Below are 14,312 nucleotides of genomic sequence, written 5' to 3'. Positions count from 1 at the left end.
GGTGTCCACTTAGCTCTCCAACCAGGCCTGTTCCCGGCCATAGGTCCCATGTATGCCAGTGGTTGCTCTGACTCAGCTTGGCACAGCCCTCACCTGTCCCGGCTCCTGCCTTAGTTGCTGTGGCTTAGCGTCCCTGATTCATACAGACCAGTAGGTGGGCAAGAGCCCAGCTCGGCATGACCTGTGCTCCGTCCTGGTTTCTAATTTTGCTTGTGGGCTAAGGTTAGTTCAGTCCGGCCCGGTCTACCCCGTTCTGTTACCAACCCACACATTAGCCAGCTGTTGGAGCTACTTTTCCCCAGCTTGTCCGACCCCCAGGTCTGGATCATGTGTTCACCAACGGGAGCTATGACCTGCCAGGGATTCCCATAATTCTTGTATTTGGCCTTTTAGTAATGTCTTTCATTTCTTGAATACTTTTTTTTGACCTGATTCGGCTCTGCTTCCAGCTTTTTGTTTCCTCCGGTGACAGGAAATATCTGCCAATTTTGAGATTCCTTCTTCTGCTTCATTCATTCCATTTTGGAGACTCTCCACTGTATTTTTAATTTGCTCCATTGTATTCTTCACTTCTGATATATCAACTTTCATCTGATTCATTTTCTGTGTGACATACTCCTTAAATTCCCTGAACTCCTCTATTATGTGCTTCTGGTTGTTGATAAGAAGCTTTAGAACGAGTTTTTGAATTCTGTATCTCCCATTTCCTTCTTGTATTCTTCTGTTTACTCTGAGGATGGCAAAGGATTTTATTCCTTTGCAGTAGAGTCTTCAGTAATATATTTTGTGCCTTTGTTTCTTCTTTTGCTGTTGGTCATTGTACTTGTAGTTCGAGTCTTCTCCTTAGGGCTGGTTTCCAAGCTCTGTCACCCACAGGTCTGCATTTTGCTTACTGTGGTTGGTACACAGTTCTTTGTTTGCAGTTGGTTGTGCCATTCCCTATAGCGAGTTTCAGATCTTGGCTCTTAAACTTCCACCATGGTCTGCATAGCCCAGGTCCTCGCTCAACACTCCCCCTCCTGTGATCCCATGCAATTATTGCACCATTGTCTGTACAACGTTTCTCCCAGTTTCAGTTCACGCAGTTCCCAGGGTGATAGAGCATGCTCACTGTTGTCCCTAAAGTGTCTTAGCCTTTGCCACACTGTGCAAAATGGTGCCTGATGTGAAACTCATGGAATTCTTGATCTGTTAGCTGTTAGGTCTTGGTGCTATCTAGACCTCTTTTTTGTGCAACTTGAAGAATGCCACATTGTTGCAGTTCATTGAGCCTGAAATGAGTTTTCTCCCAGCTTAGTGTATGTGCAGTCCTGTCCCAAAGTCATTGCCTTCCTAAGCAAGATGGTGCCTGATATGGCTGTAGGAATGATTTGGGCTGTGATATCCACCCTGTGCCTGCACCACCTGTATAGAATCTGCTGCTCTGATTCTGCCCCTGGTCAACAGGATGGGCAGTTCTCTCTCCTGGTTCTCCTCCTGAGTTCCCTGTAAGCTCCCTTTCCCACCTGGTTGCTGATGGAGTTCTGACAGTGAAGTTCAGATCACCATTTGCTGAATGCTGCTGGCACATTGGGTCACTGCAGAAGCACACCGTTGTCTCTACTGCTTTCCTGTGTCCATTATTCTCCAGGTGCCCCTCTGCTGTTGGCCTGTTTTCCTATTTGTAATGTGCCCTCTCTGCTTCATCCTGGCTAATATTTCTCTGTCTGTTTAAACGTGTCCTTACCCTGTTCTATCATGTTGATTTTCTTCTGTTTTGATTATAACTGCCACATAATGCACTTTGAAATCAGGTGTTGTAATGCTTTCGTCCTTATTTTTACTGGTTTGGATTGCTTTAACTGTTTAAAGTGTTTTGTGATTCCATATGAATTTTATGGGTGGGGGACATTTTCTTCCAGATCTGAGAAGAATATCTTGTATTTTGATTGGGATCACATTTAATCTGAATTACTTTGGTTAGCATGGACATTAGTATAATACTAATTCTTCTAACCTATGGATATGTAAGTTTCCCATTTTTAATGTCTTCAAGTTCTTTAAAGTTTTGTAATTTTCGTTATGATAGTAATTACAGAATGTTTTTTAATGTTCACATGTTTGGTTAATTTTACCCCAGGGTATTTAAATTTTTTGTAGCTGTTGTGAATGGGACTGAAGTCACAGGTTCTTTTTCAACCGTGACATTGTTTATGTATACAAAAGCTATCGTGTCCTGTCCTGCCAGACAGTCAACGGGGGTTGCAACCAACCTAGGACGGAATGACTGGACAAGAGACACAAAGAATAGACAGCAAGACAGGATGTCTGATCAAGCTTTCAGTTTATTGATTTCAACTGAGGGTTCTTATATTCCTCAGTAACTAAGGCTCAGAGAGGGAAGGAGAAACTGGGACGTAGGCCATGGTCTCAAGCCCGATTGTTCTTGAGCAACCACCATATCAACAATAGTAACAATGAGTCTCAGGACTGGGCGTCTCATGCCTGGATCCCAGATGACAGTCACCATGTGCACGTGGTGAGCTGTCCCCGGGCCTGCCTGGGCTCCAGGGGCTACTCCCTTCTGGGTGAGTACACCGAGGGGGGAGGTCTCCGTGACTGGGCAGGTCCGGGACCCAGCTGCCCCCTTCATTGGGCGGTGAATGGGATTTGGGAGGGGCGCAACCTTGGGCCTGGGAATTTAAACTTCCAGCAGCCTCTCGGCTGCTGGTGGGTCTCAGGACTGGGCGTCTCATGCCTGGATCCCAGACGACAGCCACCATGTGCACGTGGTGAGCTGTCCCTAGGCGGCCAGTGTGCCATTTGGTGCCAGGCTCTGCCTGCTGGCCGCTCGGCCTGGGATCTCTGGGGTTTTGGTTCTTTGAGTCACTGCTTAGTTAGCTCCAAGTTGAACCCATTGTGCTTCTAGGACGTGAAGCATTCGTAAAGATTCCCATTGGCAGTAACTCTTTGTAAAACTTGTAATCACTGAACAATGCTGACCACCAAATACCAGTCCATGCAAAAGCTATGGCTTGGGGCTTGTCCTGCCAAATTATATCATGTTACCTGACATGATGATGGACAGGAGAAGGGTCACATTAAGCAAGCCATTACATTAACTAGCACTCAAGAACCATTTAACGGAGGTAAATTCTGTAAGGGATGTGTGGGCCACATCCTGTGAAAATTCTAGCCCCACTGGTTATCTCAAGAGTTGGGGTGGTGATGGACTAAGCTTGGTGTGACCAAGGAGCCTGCCATCAATCACAAGTAAAGGAACCCCCAATAGTCTGGACTGGTCAGGACAGCAGCACCCGAATGTGCATCCTGATTAGGGTGTGGGGTGGGCAGGGCTGCAGCGTTCACCAGCTCTTACAAGCCTAAATGGAAGGCCAGACTGCGCTGGGCACTGGCCTAAAACCAGTGGCATGTATGAAAACTGGGTCTGGGAGTGGATTAAGTGAAGGAACTTGGCAAACTCCCGTGGCAAGTCATAGTTCCCGCTGGTGAACATGTAGTCCAGACCTGGGGGTCGGACAAGCTGGGAAAAGTAGCTCCAACAGCTGGCTAATGTGTCAGTTGGTAATGGAACAGGGTAGAATAGGCAGGACGGAGCTAACCTTAGCCCACAAGCAAAATTAGAAACCAGGACGGAGCACAGGTCATGCCGAGCTAGGCTCTTGCACCTACTGGTCTGCGTGAGTCAGGGACGCTAAGCCACAGCAACTAAGGCAGGAGCCGGGACAGGTGAGGGCTGTGCCAAGCTGAGTCAGAGCAACCACTGGCATGCATGGGACCTATGGCCGGGAACAGGCCTGGTTGGAGAGCTAAGGGGACACCCTAGCTGGGTTGAGGTTCCCACCAAGGACAGCATGGGCTGGAATGGGGGCTGTGTTCTGATCAGGATACCGTTGTAGTCTCCCTTGGCATAAATGTGGACTAAGACTGGACACACCAAGCCAAGCTAGATTCCAACACCGTCTGGTGCTTTGGAGGACCAGGGTAGATGTGCAATGGACTAGGCAAGGTCTCAAACCCCTACTGAGCCATATGTCAGCTGTATGTGGGTATGGACGAGCCATGGCTAGGCTGAAATATCCAACAGCAAGGACCAGATTGGGTTGAAGGCCAGTCAGGAAAAGCCACGGTTCCTGCTAGGACAGGACGTGAACTGCAAGTAGGGCTGGCTCATGGACTCACAGGTAAGCGTGAAATCTGGCACTGGGGGAGGTTCTGATGGATGAGCCTGGGCAACTCCTCTGGCAGGACACAGTCCCTGCAGGTAAGCGCAAGAAGCGCAATAGGAAACAGCCCAGAACAGGTATGGAAATTATCCCAATGGCATACATTTGGCATAGGATGGGGGCAGACCAGGCTGAACCCGTTCACATCACCCACTGGTGAATCTGAGCACCAGAACAGAGTGTGGGTCAAGCCAGGTTTGGTCGCATCAAACACTAGTGCACAAGACAGAATGCCAAAGTGCGGTTGCCTGTACCAGAATGGACCGCAGTGCCCAAACAGTACACATGAGAACCAAGGTGGGAGGGGGCAGAGCCGGCAGTGGAATAATGGAGGGTTTTTTGCTGGACAGCTACTCCTGCAGGAGAGTGTGGGCTGGGATGGGGGCAGACCAGACTAGGCAGGGCTATAACACATATGGGCCTCATGTGGACTAGATCAGGGAATAGCCAGGCTGGGCTGAATATTCCTACTGGTGCAAGCAAAAATCAGAGTGGGTGAGTGTTGGTTGGGCTTAGCCTCAGCATCAGCGGCAAGAGGCTGGCACTGGGGGCTAGTTCTGTCAAGTCAAACCACAGAACTACCTGGAGAGTGCATAATCTGGGAATGGGAGAGGGCTGGGAGGGAAATAGTGGGCTCCTCCCTCTTGGGTTACCACTTCCATGGGAGGGCATTAAACTAGGAGAGCGGCTGGGGTAGAATGGGGTTTGGGACAGACTGGACTACTGCTACACATACTGGCAAACCAGGGTGGGGTGGGCTTGGTGAGGGTTATTGTGGGTCGCTCCAACTAGGCTGCAGCTCCCACTGGTTTATGTGAGGACCGAGTATGTGCTGGATAGAACCAGGCTGGACTGCAACACCCATTGGTTCCAGTGAAAGTCGGGGCTGGAAACAGAACCGACCCAGCAATTGTAACCACCAACTGATTGGGGCGATGGACTATGCCGGGCCCTATACTTGCTAGCACATACAAGAATCTGGTCTGGGAACACCTCAAAGTTTCTTTGGGGATCTCCCCAATCAAAATGCTGGACTCAGAACCCTAACCAAGAAAACAGAGAAGACAGAACAGGTCAACCATCCATCTCAGCTATATGTTGGCAGCAAAATACGGGCAAACAGGGACTCTATGATGGACTGTGTCAATCAGTGGATTCTTCAGTGACTTCATAGTGCTTGGAGTGGCAAGATTGGCAGCGATTCATAACTGTGGAAATATCAAAACCACTTCAGCAAGAACCTCAGAGCATACCCTACATCCGGGACCTGGGGAGGGTGGGAAATTGGGTGGGCCTTCTCCCTTAATACCCCCCTTTAAACATGAAGGAAACAATATGGAAAAAATAATAATCTTATCCACTTTCCTATAGCCCTTGAACATTTTTACCCTAATTAACTATGTAAAGATTGTCAAAATAAAAAAGAAAATGTAAAAAAAAAAAAACCAATAGTAACCAACATATCAACAATAGCATAGGTAATCAGTAACAAAATGTCAGCAGATACAGCATAAATTACATTCTGAAACAGTTGCTAGAAACAATTGAAGCTAAGCCATGTGATTAGTTTCATAACCTTTTCCCCAAGCATCTTGCCAGCCGGGGGTTTTCCACCGTCCTATAGGTCTGTATTCAAAGTGGCTTCAGTGTGGCTATAGTACATGGCTCCTGACAGTATTGATTTTTGTATGTTGATTTTATATCCTGAAACTTTGCTAAACTCTCTTATGAGTTTCACTCATCTCTTAGTGGAGTCTTTTAGTTCCCCTCTGTATTTGTAGACCTTTGATTTCTTTTTCTTGCCTAATAGCTCTGGCTAAAACTTTGAGAACTGTATTCAGTACTAATGAGGAGAGTGTTCATCCTTAATGTTGTAGAAATGCTTTCACCCTTTCCCATCCAGTTTGTTTTAGGGTCTGTTGTTGACATATATTGCCTTGATTGTGTTAAAATACCACTGCTTGTTGCAGCAGCAGAACAGGATTAGAGAGGGGGCAATATGACCAAGACTACAAAAGTGGCCAGAAGGAAGCCCTTCTCTGTGGAAGGAGGTTGACCTAGAAGGCTTGCTACTTCAATCTTAACTGAAATGCTTGGGAGTTATATTACTAGAGTTGATGTGGCACAAACTTTGATAGCTACATTCCATATTGATGGCCAATGCTTAATGATCAGAAGGCAACAGTGTTTACCCAATACAGGAATCAGTCTATTTCAAGGATATCTTTTTTTTTTTTTTAAGATTTATTTATTTTTATTGGAAAGTCAGATATACAGAGAGGAGGAGAGACAGTGAGAAGGATCTTCCGTTGGATGATTCACTCCCCAAGTGACCGCAACGGCTGATGCTATGCTGATCCAAAGCCAGGAACTTCTTCCAGGTCTCCGACATGGGTGCAGGGTCCCAAGGCTTTGGGCCGTCCTCGACTGCTTTCCCAGGCCACAAGCAGGGAGCTGGATGGGAAGTGGAGCTGCTGGGATTAGAACCAGTGCCCATATGGGATCCTGGCATGTTTAAGGCGAGGACTTAAGCTGCTAGGCCACACCACCGGGCCCTCAAGGCTATCTTAAAGCAAACAATCTATGTCCTTGGACCATTGCCCAACTGTAGACCCTCATCCACAGACCTTGACTTTGGTCTTTGACTTTTGTCCATACGCAGACCATTGCCTGCAATATTTGACCTTGGTCTTCAGAATCAGCAGTCTGTGAGCTCAAGATTCTAGATACAGGCTGTCCTGCTATTCTTTATCAAATGACTTAATTTTTTACAATTTGCCTATGAATTTGAGAGAATGCTCTTTCCTTTATTTATTTTATTTGAAATGCTTAGTTGCTGAGACAGGAGAGGTAGAGAGATTTCCCATCCTCTGGTTCACTCCCAAAGTTGTTACAATGGCTGGAACTGGGCTGACCCAAAGCCAGCAGTCAGGAGCTCATTTTGGGTCTCCCTTGTAGGTGCAGGGGCCCAAGTACTTGGGCCATTCTTCACCTCTTCTAGGCTGTCACCAGGTAGCTGGGTTGGAAATGGAGCAGCAAGGGTTCAAACTGGTCCCTATATATGATTTGTTGGCACTGCAAGTGGAAGCTTAACTTTCTAAGCTACAGTGTGGAACATCCTATACTCAAATTACCTAAGATTTTTGTCATGAAGCGATTTTGTATTTTATCAAATACTTTCTCTGCATCTATTGAGATAATCATTTTTATTCTTTGTTTCATTAATGTGGTGTGACAGACTTATTGATTTGCATACCCTGAACCTTTCCCACTTGGAACAGGTGACTGATTTTTTTTCTGATCTGTTGTTCGATTTGATAAGCTAGGTATATATATATATATATTTTAAGGATTTTGGCATGTCTCTTCATCATGGATGTTGGTCTATAGTTCTCTTTATTTGTTGTCTTTTTTGGGTTTTGGATTTTAAAGTGATGCTGGCTTCCTATAAGGCTTTTGTAAAGATTTGCTTCCTTTTAGTTGTTTTGAATAGCTTGAGAAGAGTTGGGTTTAGTTCTTTAGAAGTTCGATAGAAATCAGCAGTGAAGCCATCTCATCTTGGATGTTTCTCTACTGGGAGGGCCTTTATTACTAACTTTACTCTGTCTTGTTTATTACTCTGTCTAGGTATTTTTTAATGTCTTCAAAGCTCAATTTTGGTAGATTGTATGTGTGTAGGAATTGTTGTTTTATCTTTTCCAATTTGTTGATCTATAGCTGTTTGTAGAAATCTCTTAATGATTCTCTTTATTTCTGTGATGTTTGTTTCCTTTTTCATTTCCAATTTTATTAAGCCCCTTGTTTTTGATTAGTTTTGCCAGTGGTGTAGCAATTTTATTTTTTCAAAAACCAATAGAGGATGGCCCAAGGCCTTGGGACCTGGGTGAAATGGTTTTTAGTTGCATTTCCTGATGGCTGGTGAGCCTAAGCAATTTTTATACCTGTTGGCTTTTTCAGTTTCATCCTTTGAAAAATGCTTGTTCATGTCCTTTGCCTATTTTTTAGCTGAATTGTTGTTGTTGGGTTTTTGAACTCTTTATAGATCTGGGATATGAATCCTCTATCAGTTGTATAGTTTGCAGATATTTTCTCAGGCTTTGTTGGCTTCCTCCTTATTTTGTTGATGGTGAATTTTGTACTGATTTTCTTTCTTTCTTGATTTATTTTTATTTTTGAGGATATTTACATAGTTGATCAGGGTGGGAAGGGTTGAGGATTAGGGAAAAGTGGGTGAGACTATTATTTCTAAAGATTTTTTTTATTCCTCCTGTATCTTGGGGAAGGCAGGGAGATAAGGGAAGATGCTGCACCCAGCCTCCCATCTGCCTCAGTACCTAGGGATCGGAAACAGCCACCTGATGTCATCCTGGGTTCCTGATGTGGAGCATGCTCCGAGGGTTCTGTTTAAATGGTTTTGATATGCACGAGATTTCTTACTTCTGTGTTAGCACATTTGTGTATTTTTGCTTTAATTGTCTGAGCTTCTGGGGTCTTGTCCTTATATCTTGTGAAGTGTTCTCAATTGTTCCTCTAGTAATTTGATGGTATCTGGTCATAGATTTAGTCCCTTAATTCATTTAGAGTTTGACTTTTGTGTATGATATAAGGCAGGGGTGTTTCATATTTTTATACCCGTAGATCCAGTTTTCCCAGCATAGTTTCTCCCTGGATTGATATTAGTTCACTTGTCAAAAATTATTTGGTTGTAGATGTATGGGTTTATTTCTGTGATTTCTGTTCTGTTGAATTGCCTTTCATGTCTGTTTTTGTACAGTGCCAGGCTGTTTTTATTATGACTGCTCTGGAATATGCCTTGAAGTCTGGTATTGTGATGTTGTGATGTCTCCAGCTTTGGTTTTTTTTTTTCCTTGTAGTTATTTGAGGGTCTCTTGTGTTTCCATACAAATTTTAGTACCATATTTTCTAGATCCTCAAATTTTGTTTGAGATCACAATAAATTTGTAAATTGATTTTTTAATATGGATGCTTTGATGATATTAATTCTACCAATCCATGAATATGGCAGATTTTTCCATGCTTTGATGTCTTCTATTTCTTTAATGTTTTGTAATTTTCATCATAGAGATCCCTCACATCCTTGGTTAAATATATTTCAAGGTATTTGGATTAATTTTTAGCTTTTGTGAATTTGATCTTTTAAGTTCTTCCATTGTTGTGGAATCAATATAAAGGTGATTGTTTTTTATGGAATATTTATTTTTCTTGAAAGAGTTAAGGAAAGGCGAAAAAAAAATAGTAATAATAATAAAGGAGAGATGGAAAGGCAAAGAGTGATTTTCTTATCTGGTGGTTTACTCTCCAGTGATAACAATGGTCAGAACTGGACCAGTCTGAAGTTGGGAGTTGGGAGCTTCTCGGGGATACCTATGTGTGTGCAGGAGCACAAGGCCTTGGGTCATGTTTTGCTGCTTTCCCAGGCCATTAGCAGAGAGCTGGATTGAAAATGGAGCAGCTGGGACATGAACTGGCTTCCCTGTAGAATGCTGGTGCTGCAGGTAGAGGATAGCTTGCTATAACCACCATGCCATCCCAGTTTTGTGTGCTGATTTTATATCCTGTAATTTTGCTAAAATCTTTTATGAGTTCCTATAGTCTTAGTAGAGAAAAATGTCATCTGCAAGCAGGGATAAAACTTACTTTATAACTTGTATCCCTTTCTCTTTATTTCCTAATGTGTCTGGCTAAACTTCCAGGGCTATAATGAGCAGCTGTGCTGACAGTGCACATCCTTTTCTGGTTCTGGGCCTTAGTGGAAATGCCTCCAACATCCCCCCATTCAGTATGATGTTTGCTATGGGTTTTGTATATATTGCCTTGATTGTGTATTCTTTCTGATGTTAGTGATGACAGCTTGCTGCTGGATGAAGGATTTTATCTTGGATAAAATGGATAATTAAATGGGGGTAATATTGCCTTCATTAGAAAAACAAGCAGTACTGCTGCTTCTGGAGGTATTGCTTTAAGGACATTGGTGAATAGAGTTTCCTGGGTCTAATGTCTTTTCAGGTCTACTGTTTTGTTAGCAACTTTTTTTTTTTTGATCAGAAGTAGGAGAGTTAACAGCACTGTCAATGATGCTGTGTCTAGATGTTTTTGTGTTTTCTTACGAATGTTGAAGTATGAAATCAGTAGAGCTTTTGAAGTTATTTGAAATTTGGCTGGAAGTTGAAGTTTCTGTAGAATTTACTTTATTAATTTAAATTTAATTCTTTTACGCTTTTTTTAAACTAGTAATGTCTTAGGTAAGTCTGATATCAAGAAAGACTGATGAAAGTTTATTTTCTTAGAAAATTAATTAGTGATGAAGACACTCTTCAAAAGAGTTATTCTATTGGCATCAGTAGGTATCTTATGTAATTTTGTTTCAATTTTTTTAAGGAATTATGCTGATATTTCCCTTTTTGCATATTATCCTACATTTCTTTCCTAATTTTCATGTTTTTATTTCAGTTAATGGGCAACCCAGACCCCTTGAATCAAGTCAGGTGAAATACCTTCGTCGAGAACTGATAGAGCTTCGAAATAAAGTGAACCGCTTGTTGGATAGCTTGGAGCCACCTGGAGAGCCTGGACCTTCCACTAGTGTTCCTGAAAATGGTAAACCATGAACCATTTTATTTTGGTTTTTTTTTTTATAGTGTCTTTTCTTTAAAAAGCCAGGTTCAGCAAAATTATACATCAGCGCTATAAAAAGCTAATACTACAATGAAAATAGACACGAGACAGCTGAATAGCCATTTTAAGGTGTATAGAACCCGGTTGTATATAAACTAAAATTGAAATGTCAATGAAGGAGTCACAGGATGTGGTTAAGAACTTGCATCTTTTTTTTTTTTTTTTAACATATTGGTTACTTAATACTATGTCAACTAATCCCATAACATTATAAATTGTTGCTGATGTTATGTCGGGGCTTTTAATTGATCAGGATGATACTCTGTCGGCTCTACCTTCAGACCAGAGATGGTCTCCCCAAGAAGACATTGAACTTATCTGAACAATAAGATGCTGGATTCTATGCTTGGTATATGCTTGCAATGAAAGAATCTCAAGTGAACTTGAACTGTGGCAATGCAGCAAGGTGGAGGAATCCACCATAGGGAGAGGGTTTGGGGAATCCCAGTAGCCATAAAACTGTGTCACATAATGCAATGTAATTAAGAAAATAAATAAATAAATAAAAATAATGTCTTTTCTTGGAGATTTTTTCTAATATTTTTAAAATTTAATTTTATTTATTCCACATGAAAGTCAGAAGTACAGCAAGAGGGAGAGATAGAGATCTTCCGCTTGCTGGCTCACTCCGCAGATGGTCGGCATGGCCAGAACTAGGCACATTTAAAGCTGGAATCTAGGAGACTTTGCGGTTCCCACTTGGATGCAGGGGCCCAAGCACTTGGGTCTTCCTCTGCTGCTGTCCCAGGTTACCAGCAGGGATCTGGTTTGGAAGTAGAGCAGCTGGTACTAGAACTGGCAGCACCCCTATGGGATGCTGGCACTACAGGTGGAGGATTAGCTTGCTATGCCTCTACACTGCCCCAGCTTTTTAAAACTCTGCTATAGGAATAAGACAGCAGGCACCCTTGGTGTCACTCTGGTTTCTGCCTTTGCATTGGTGTTCCTTTTCTTTGTGTTCCTAAACTGTGCTAGCTGTTTGTCAAGCTTACAGGGGGGTTTTGTTATGATAATTCCTGGCTCTCAGCACAGACTTTATGGGGGATGGACCTGGAATCCCGTTTTCTAATGTGCTGTTTGAATGAGTCTTCTGTAGCCAGTCTTGGACTGTTGGGTTTGTAATATATGTATATTTTCAAATCTAACTCATTGAATCCTTTTCAGTATAATAGGTAATTATTTGTACCCATATTTGGAAATTGGAACAATATTCATGTATTATATACTTATTTGTATTTTTTTAACTTATTGGATATAGATCAAGTGAACATAATTTTTTAATTTATTCCTGTGTTCTTGTAGATGCTGTGGATGGGAGAGAAGAAAAAGCTGCTGCTTCTGATGCTTCTGGAAAGCATTCGACTCAGGTTATGGCAGCAAGTATGTCAGCTTTTGACCCTTTGAAAAACCAAGATGAAATCAATAAAAATGTCATGTCAGCTTTTGGCTTAACTGATGATCAGGTTTCAGGTAAGTTAATTCCTATATCTCTCCCGTCCTTCAGTTTCTTCTCTTTTTTTCTCCCTTTCTTTAATTGATGATTAACTTGGATATAATGAAGTGCACACATGGTTAAGAGTCCAGCCTAATACATTCTGATATTTATACATCATGTACAGTAATACACAGCTCAAGATATAAATAATTTGTAGCACCTCAGGAAGCTTGCCTGGTGCCTTTCCCAGGTCAGTATCATTCCCCTTTAAGGAAACATACACACACACACACACACACACACGCACGCGCGCTATTGAGCAAAGTAAATTTTACTGAAACTGAAATTTCAAGAATTGTTTTCTAGAAAAAAAATTCTTATTATGATTTTTTTCAGATTTGTTACATGGCTTAAAGTTACATTTGAAGTATTCTATTATCTCTTTTGATCCAACATTCCAGAAATTGAATGTAGATTTCTGGTTAACTTGCTTTACTGAATACCCAAGCTTTATGTTGTCATAATGAGAAACCCGAGAGTCAGCTTATTTCAGTAAAGATAAAAAGTCTAGCTCATGGTTTAGGAGGTTCGATAGTGTGTTGTCTGTGCTGGTTCAGTTCTAATAGAGGTCCTGTGATGGAAATTGTGCGTAGAAGACAGGAATTCCGAGAGATGCAGATTAGATCCTGTGGTCCCTGAAAAAGGGCTTGTCCCTAATGGTCTGTGGACCACCTACCAGGCCCCACCTTCCAGAGTCAGCCACTTGACAGTTGTCAGCCTGGTGAGCATGCCTGGTGAGCATGCTCTTAATTATGCACATCTGGAGGACGTGCAAACTGTTCTAGTGTAGAAAGTGTTCTTATATGAATTGACTATGAACTTTAAAATAGCACCTGTACTGTCACTGCCACTGTGTGCGAGTTTTTCTTGTTGTTTGATTTTTTTTTTTTTCTGCTTTGCGTCTTTGGGGATTCTAATTACACACAGAGGGAGATTGATATTATTGTCTGTCAGTTTCAGCTTTCTCTTCTCAGTTTTTTTTTTAATTATTTTTTAATAATCTTACTTAGTTGATTAGGGTACAAAGGGTCAGGGGCTACAGGGTGAAAGTGGGTAATACCATTGTTTCCACACTAATATTATCATTTTTTCCCCTGTATCTGGGGTCAGGGGAAAAACAAAGGGAAAAGCCCCACCAAGCCTCTCACCCATTCCTGGTCCCCAATGTGAGACGTGCTCCGAGGGTCCTGCTCAAGCAGTTTTGATAGTTCAACAGTTCTAGATTGCTGCCAATCTCGCCATTCTAATCACAATGAAACCTATTCAGAGTTCACTTGCTGACTTAGTCTCTTCATGATTGGGGTTCTGAGATCAGCAGTTCAGTTGAAGGGATCTCCAAAGAAACGTCATCTGAGATGATCCCAGACCTGATTCTTGTGTGAATTTGCCAGTACAGGGTCCGGCACAGTCCATCGCCCCAATCAACTTATGCACATGCTGGGTTGCAATTGCTGGGTCAGTTCTGTTTCCAGCCCTGTCTTTCCCGTGTACCAACGGGTGTTGTAGTTCAGCTCGATCCAACCCAGCACATACTCGGTCTTCATGCAAACCAGTTGGAGCTGCAGCCTAGTTGGAGCGACCCACAATAACCCACCAGGCCTGCCCCCTACCCTAGTTCCTGTGCTTGCCAGTATGTACTGCAGGCTTGTCCAGTCTGTCCCATATCCCAGTTAGATCTTGTACATGTCAATGGGCATTGAAGCCTAGTTCCACCTAACCAGCCTACTATTCAGCCTACACACTCACTGGCAGGTGCCTTTCTGTCTAGCCATGCCCCTGCCCTGGTTTTCGTGCTATCCAGTGAGAGTGGTGACCCTGAGGGAGGTGCCCACTATCTCCCAATTAGGCCACTCCCACACCCAGATTATGTACTATCCAGGTGGTTCTGACATTTG

At 42.8% G+C, this 14,312-nt stretch overlaps 1 protein-coding gene across 3 annotated transcripts in view; it reads left to right on the top strand.

Moving 5' to 3' along the window:
* The window catches only part of TFG (trafficking from ER to golgi regulator), a 43,470-nt gene that overhangs the window by 14,905 nt on the left and 14,253 nt on the right, over positions 1 to 14,312 (top strand). For all 3 annotated transcript variants that reach the window (XM_040980564.1, XM_040980565.1, XM_040980563.1), the window contains exons 4-5: positions 10,698 to 10,844; positions 12,225 to 12,392. In XM_040980564.1, the coding sequence (XP_040836498.1) occupies positions 10,698 to 10,844; positions 12,225 to 12,392 (315 nt within the window). The remainder of the gene's footprint in view (positions 1 to 10,697; positions 10,845 to 12,224; positions 12,393 to 14,312) is intronic.

This window comes from Ochotona curzoniae, unplaced genomic scaffold (genome assembly GCF_017591425.1).
Source record: "Ochotona curzoniae isolate NIBS_2020 unplaced genomic scaffold, NIBS_Ocur_1.0 contig_3498, whole genome shotgun sequence".
In the NCBI taxonomy this organism is placed as follows: Eukaryota; Metazoa; Chordata; class Mammalia; order Lagomorpha; family Ochotonidae; genus Ochotona; species Ochotona curzoniae.
Note: the sequence above shows the minus strand (reverse complement) of the source record. Positions and strands in the feature narration are given on the sequence as shown.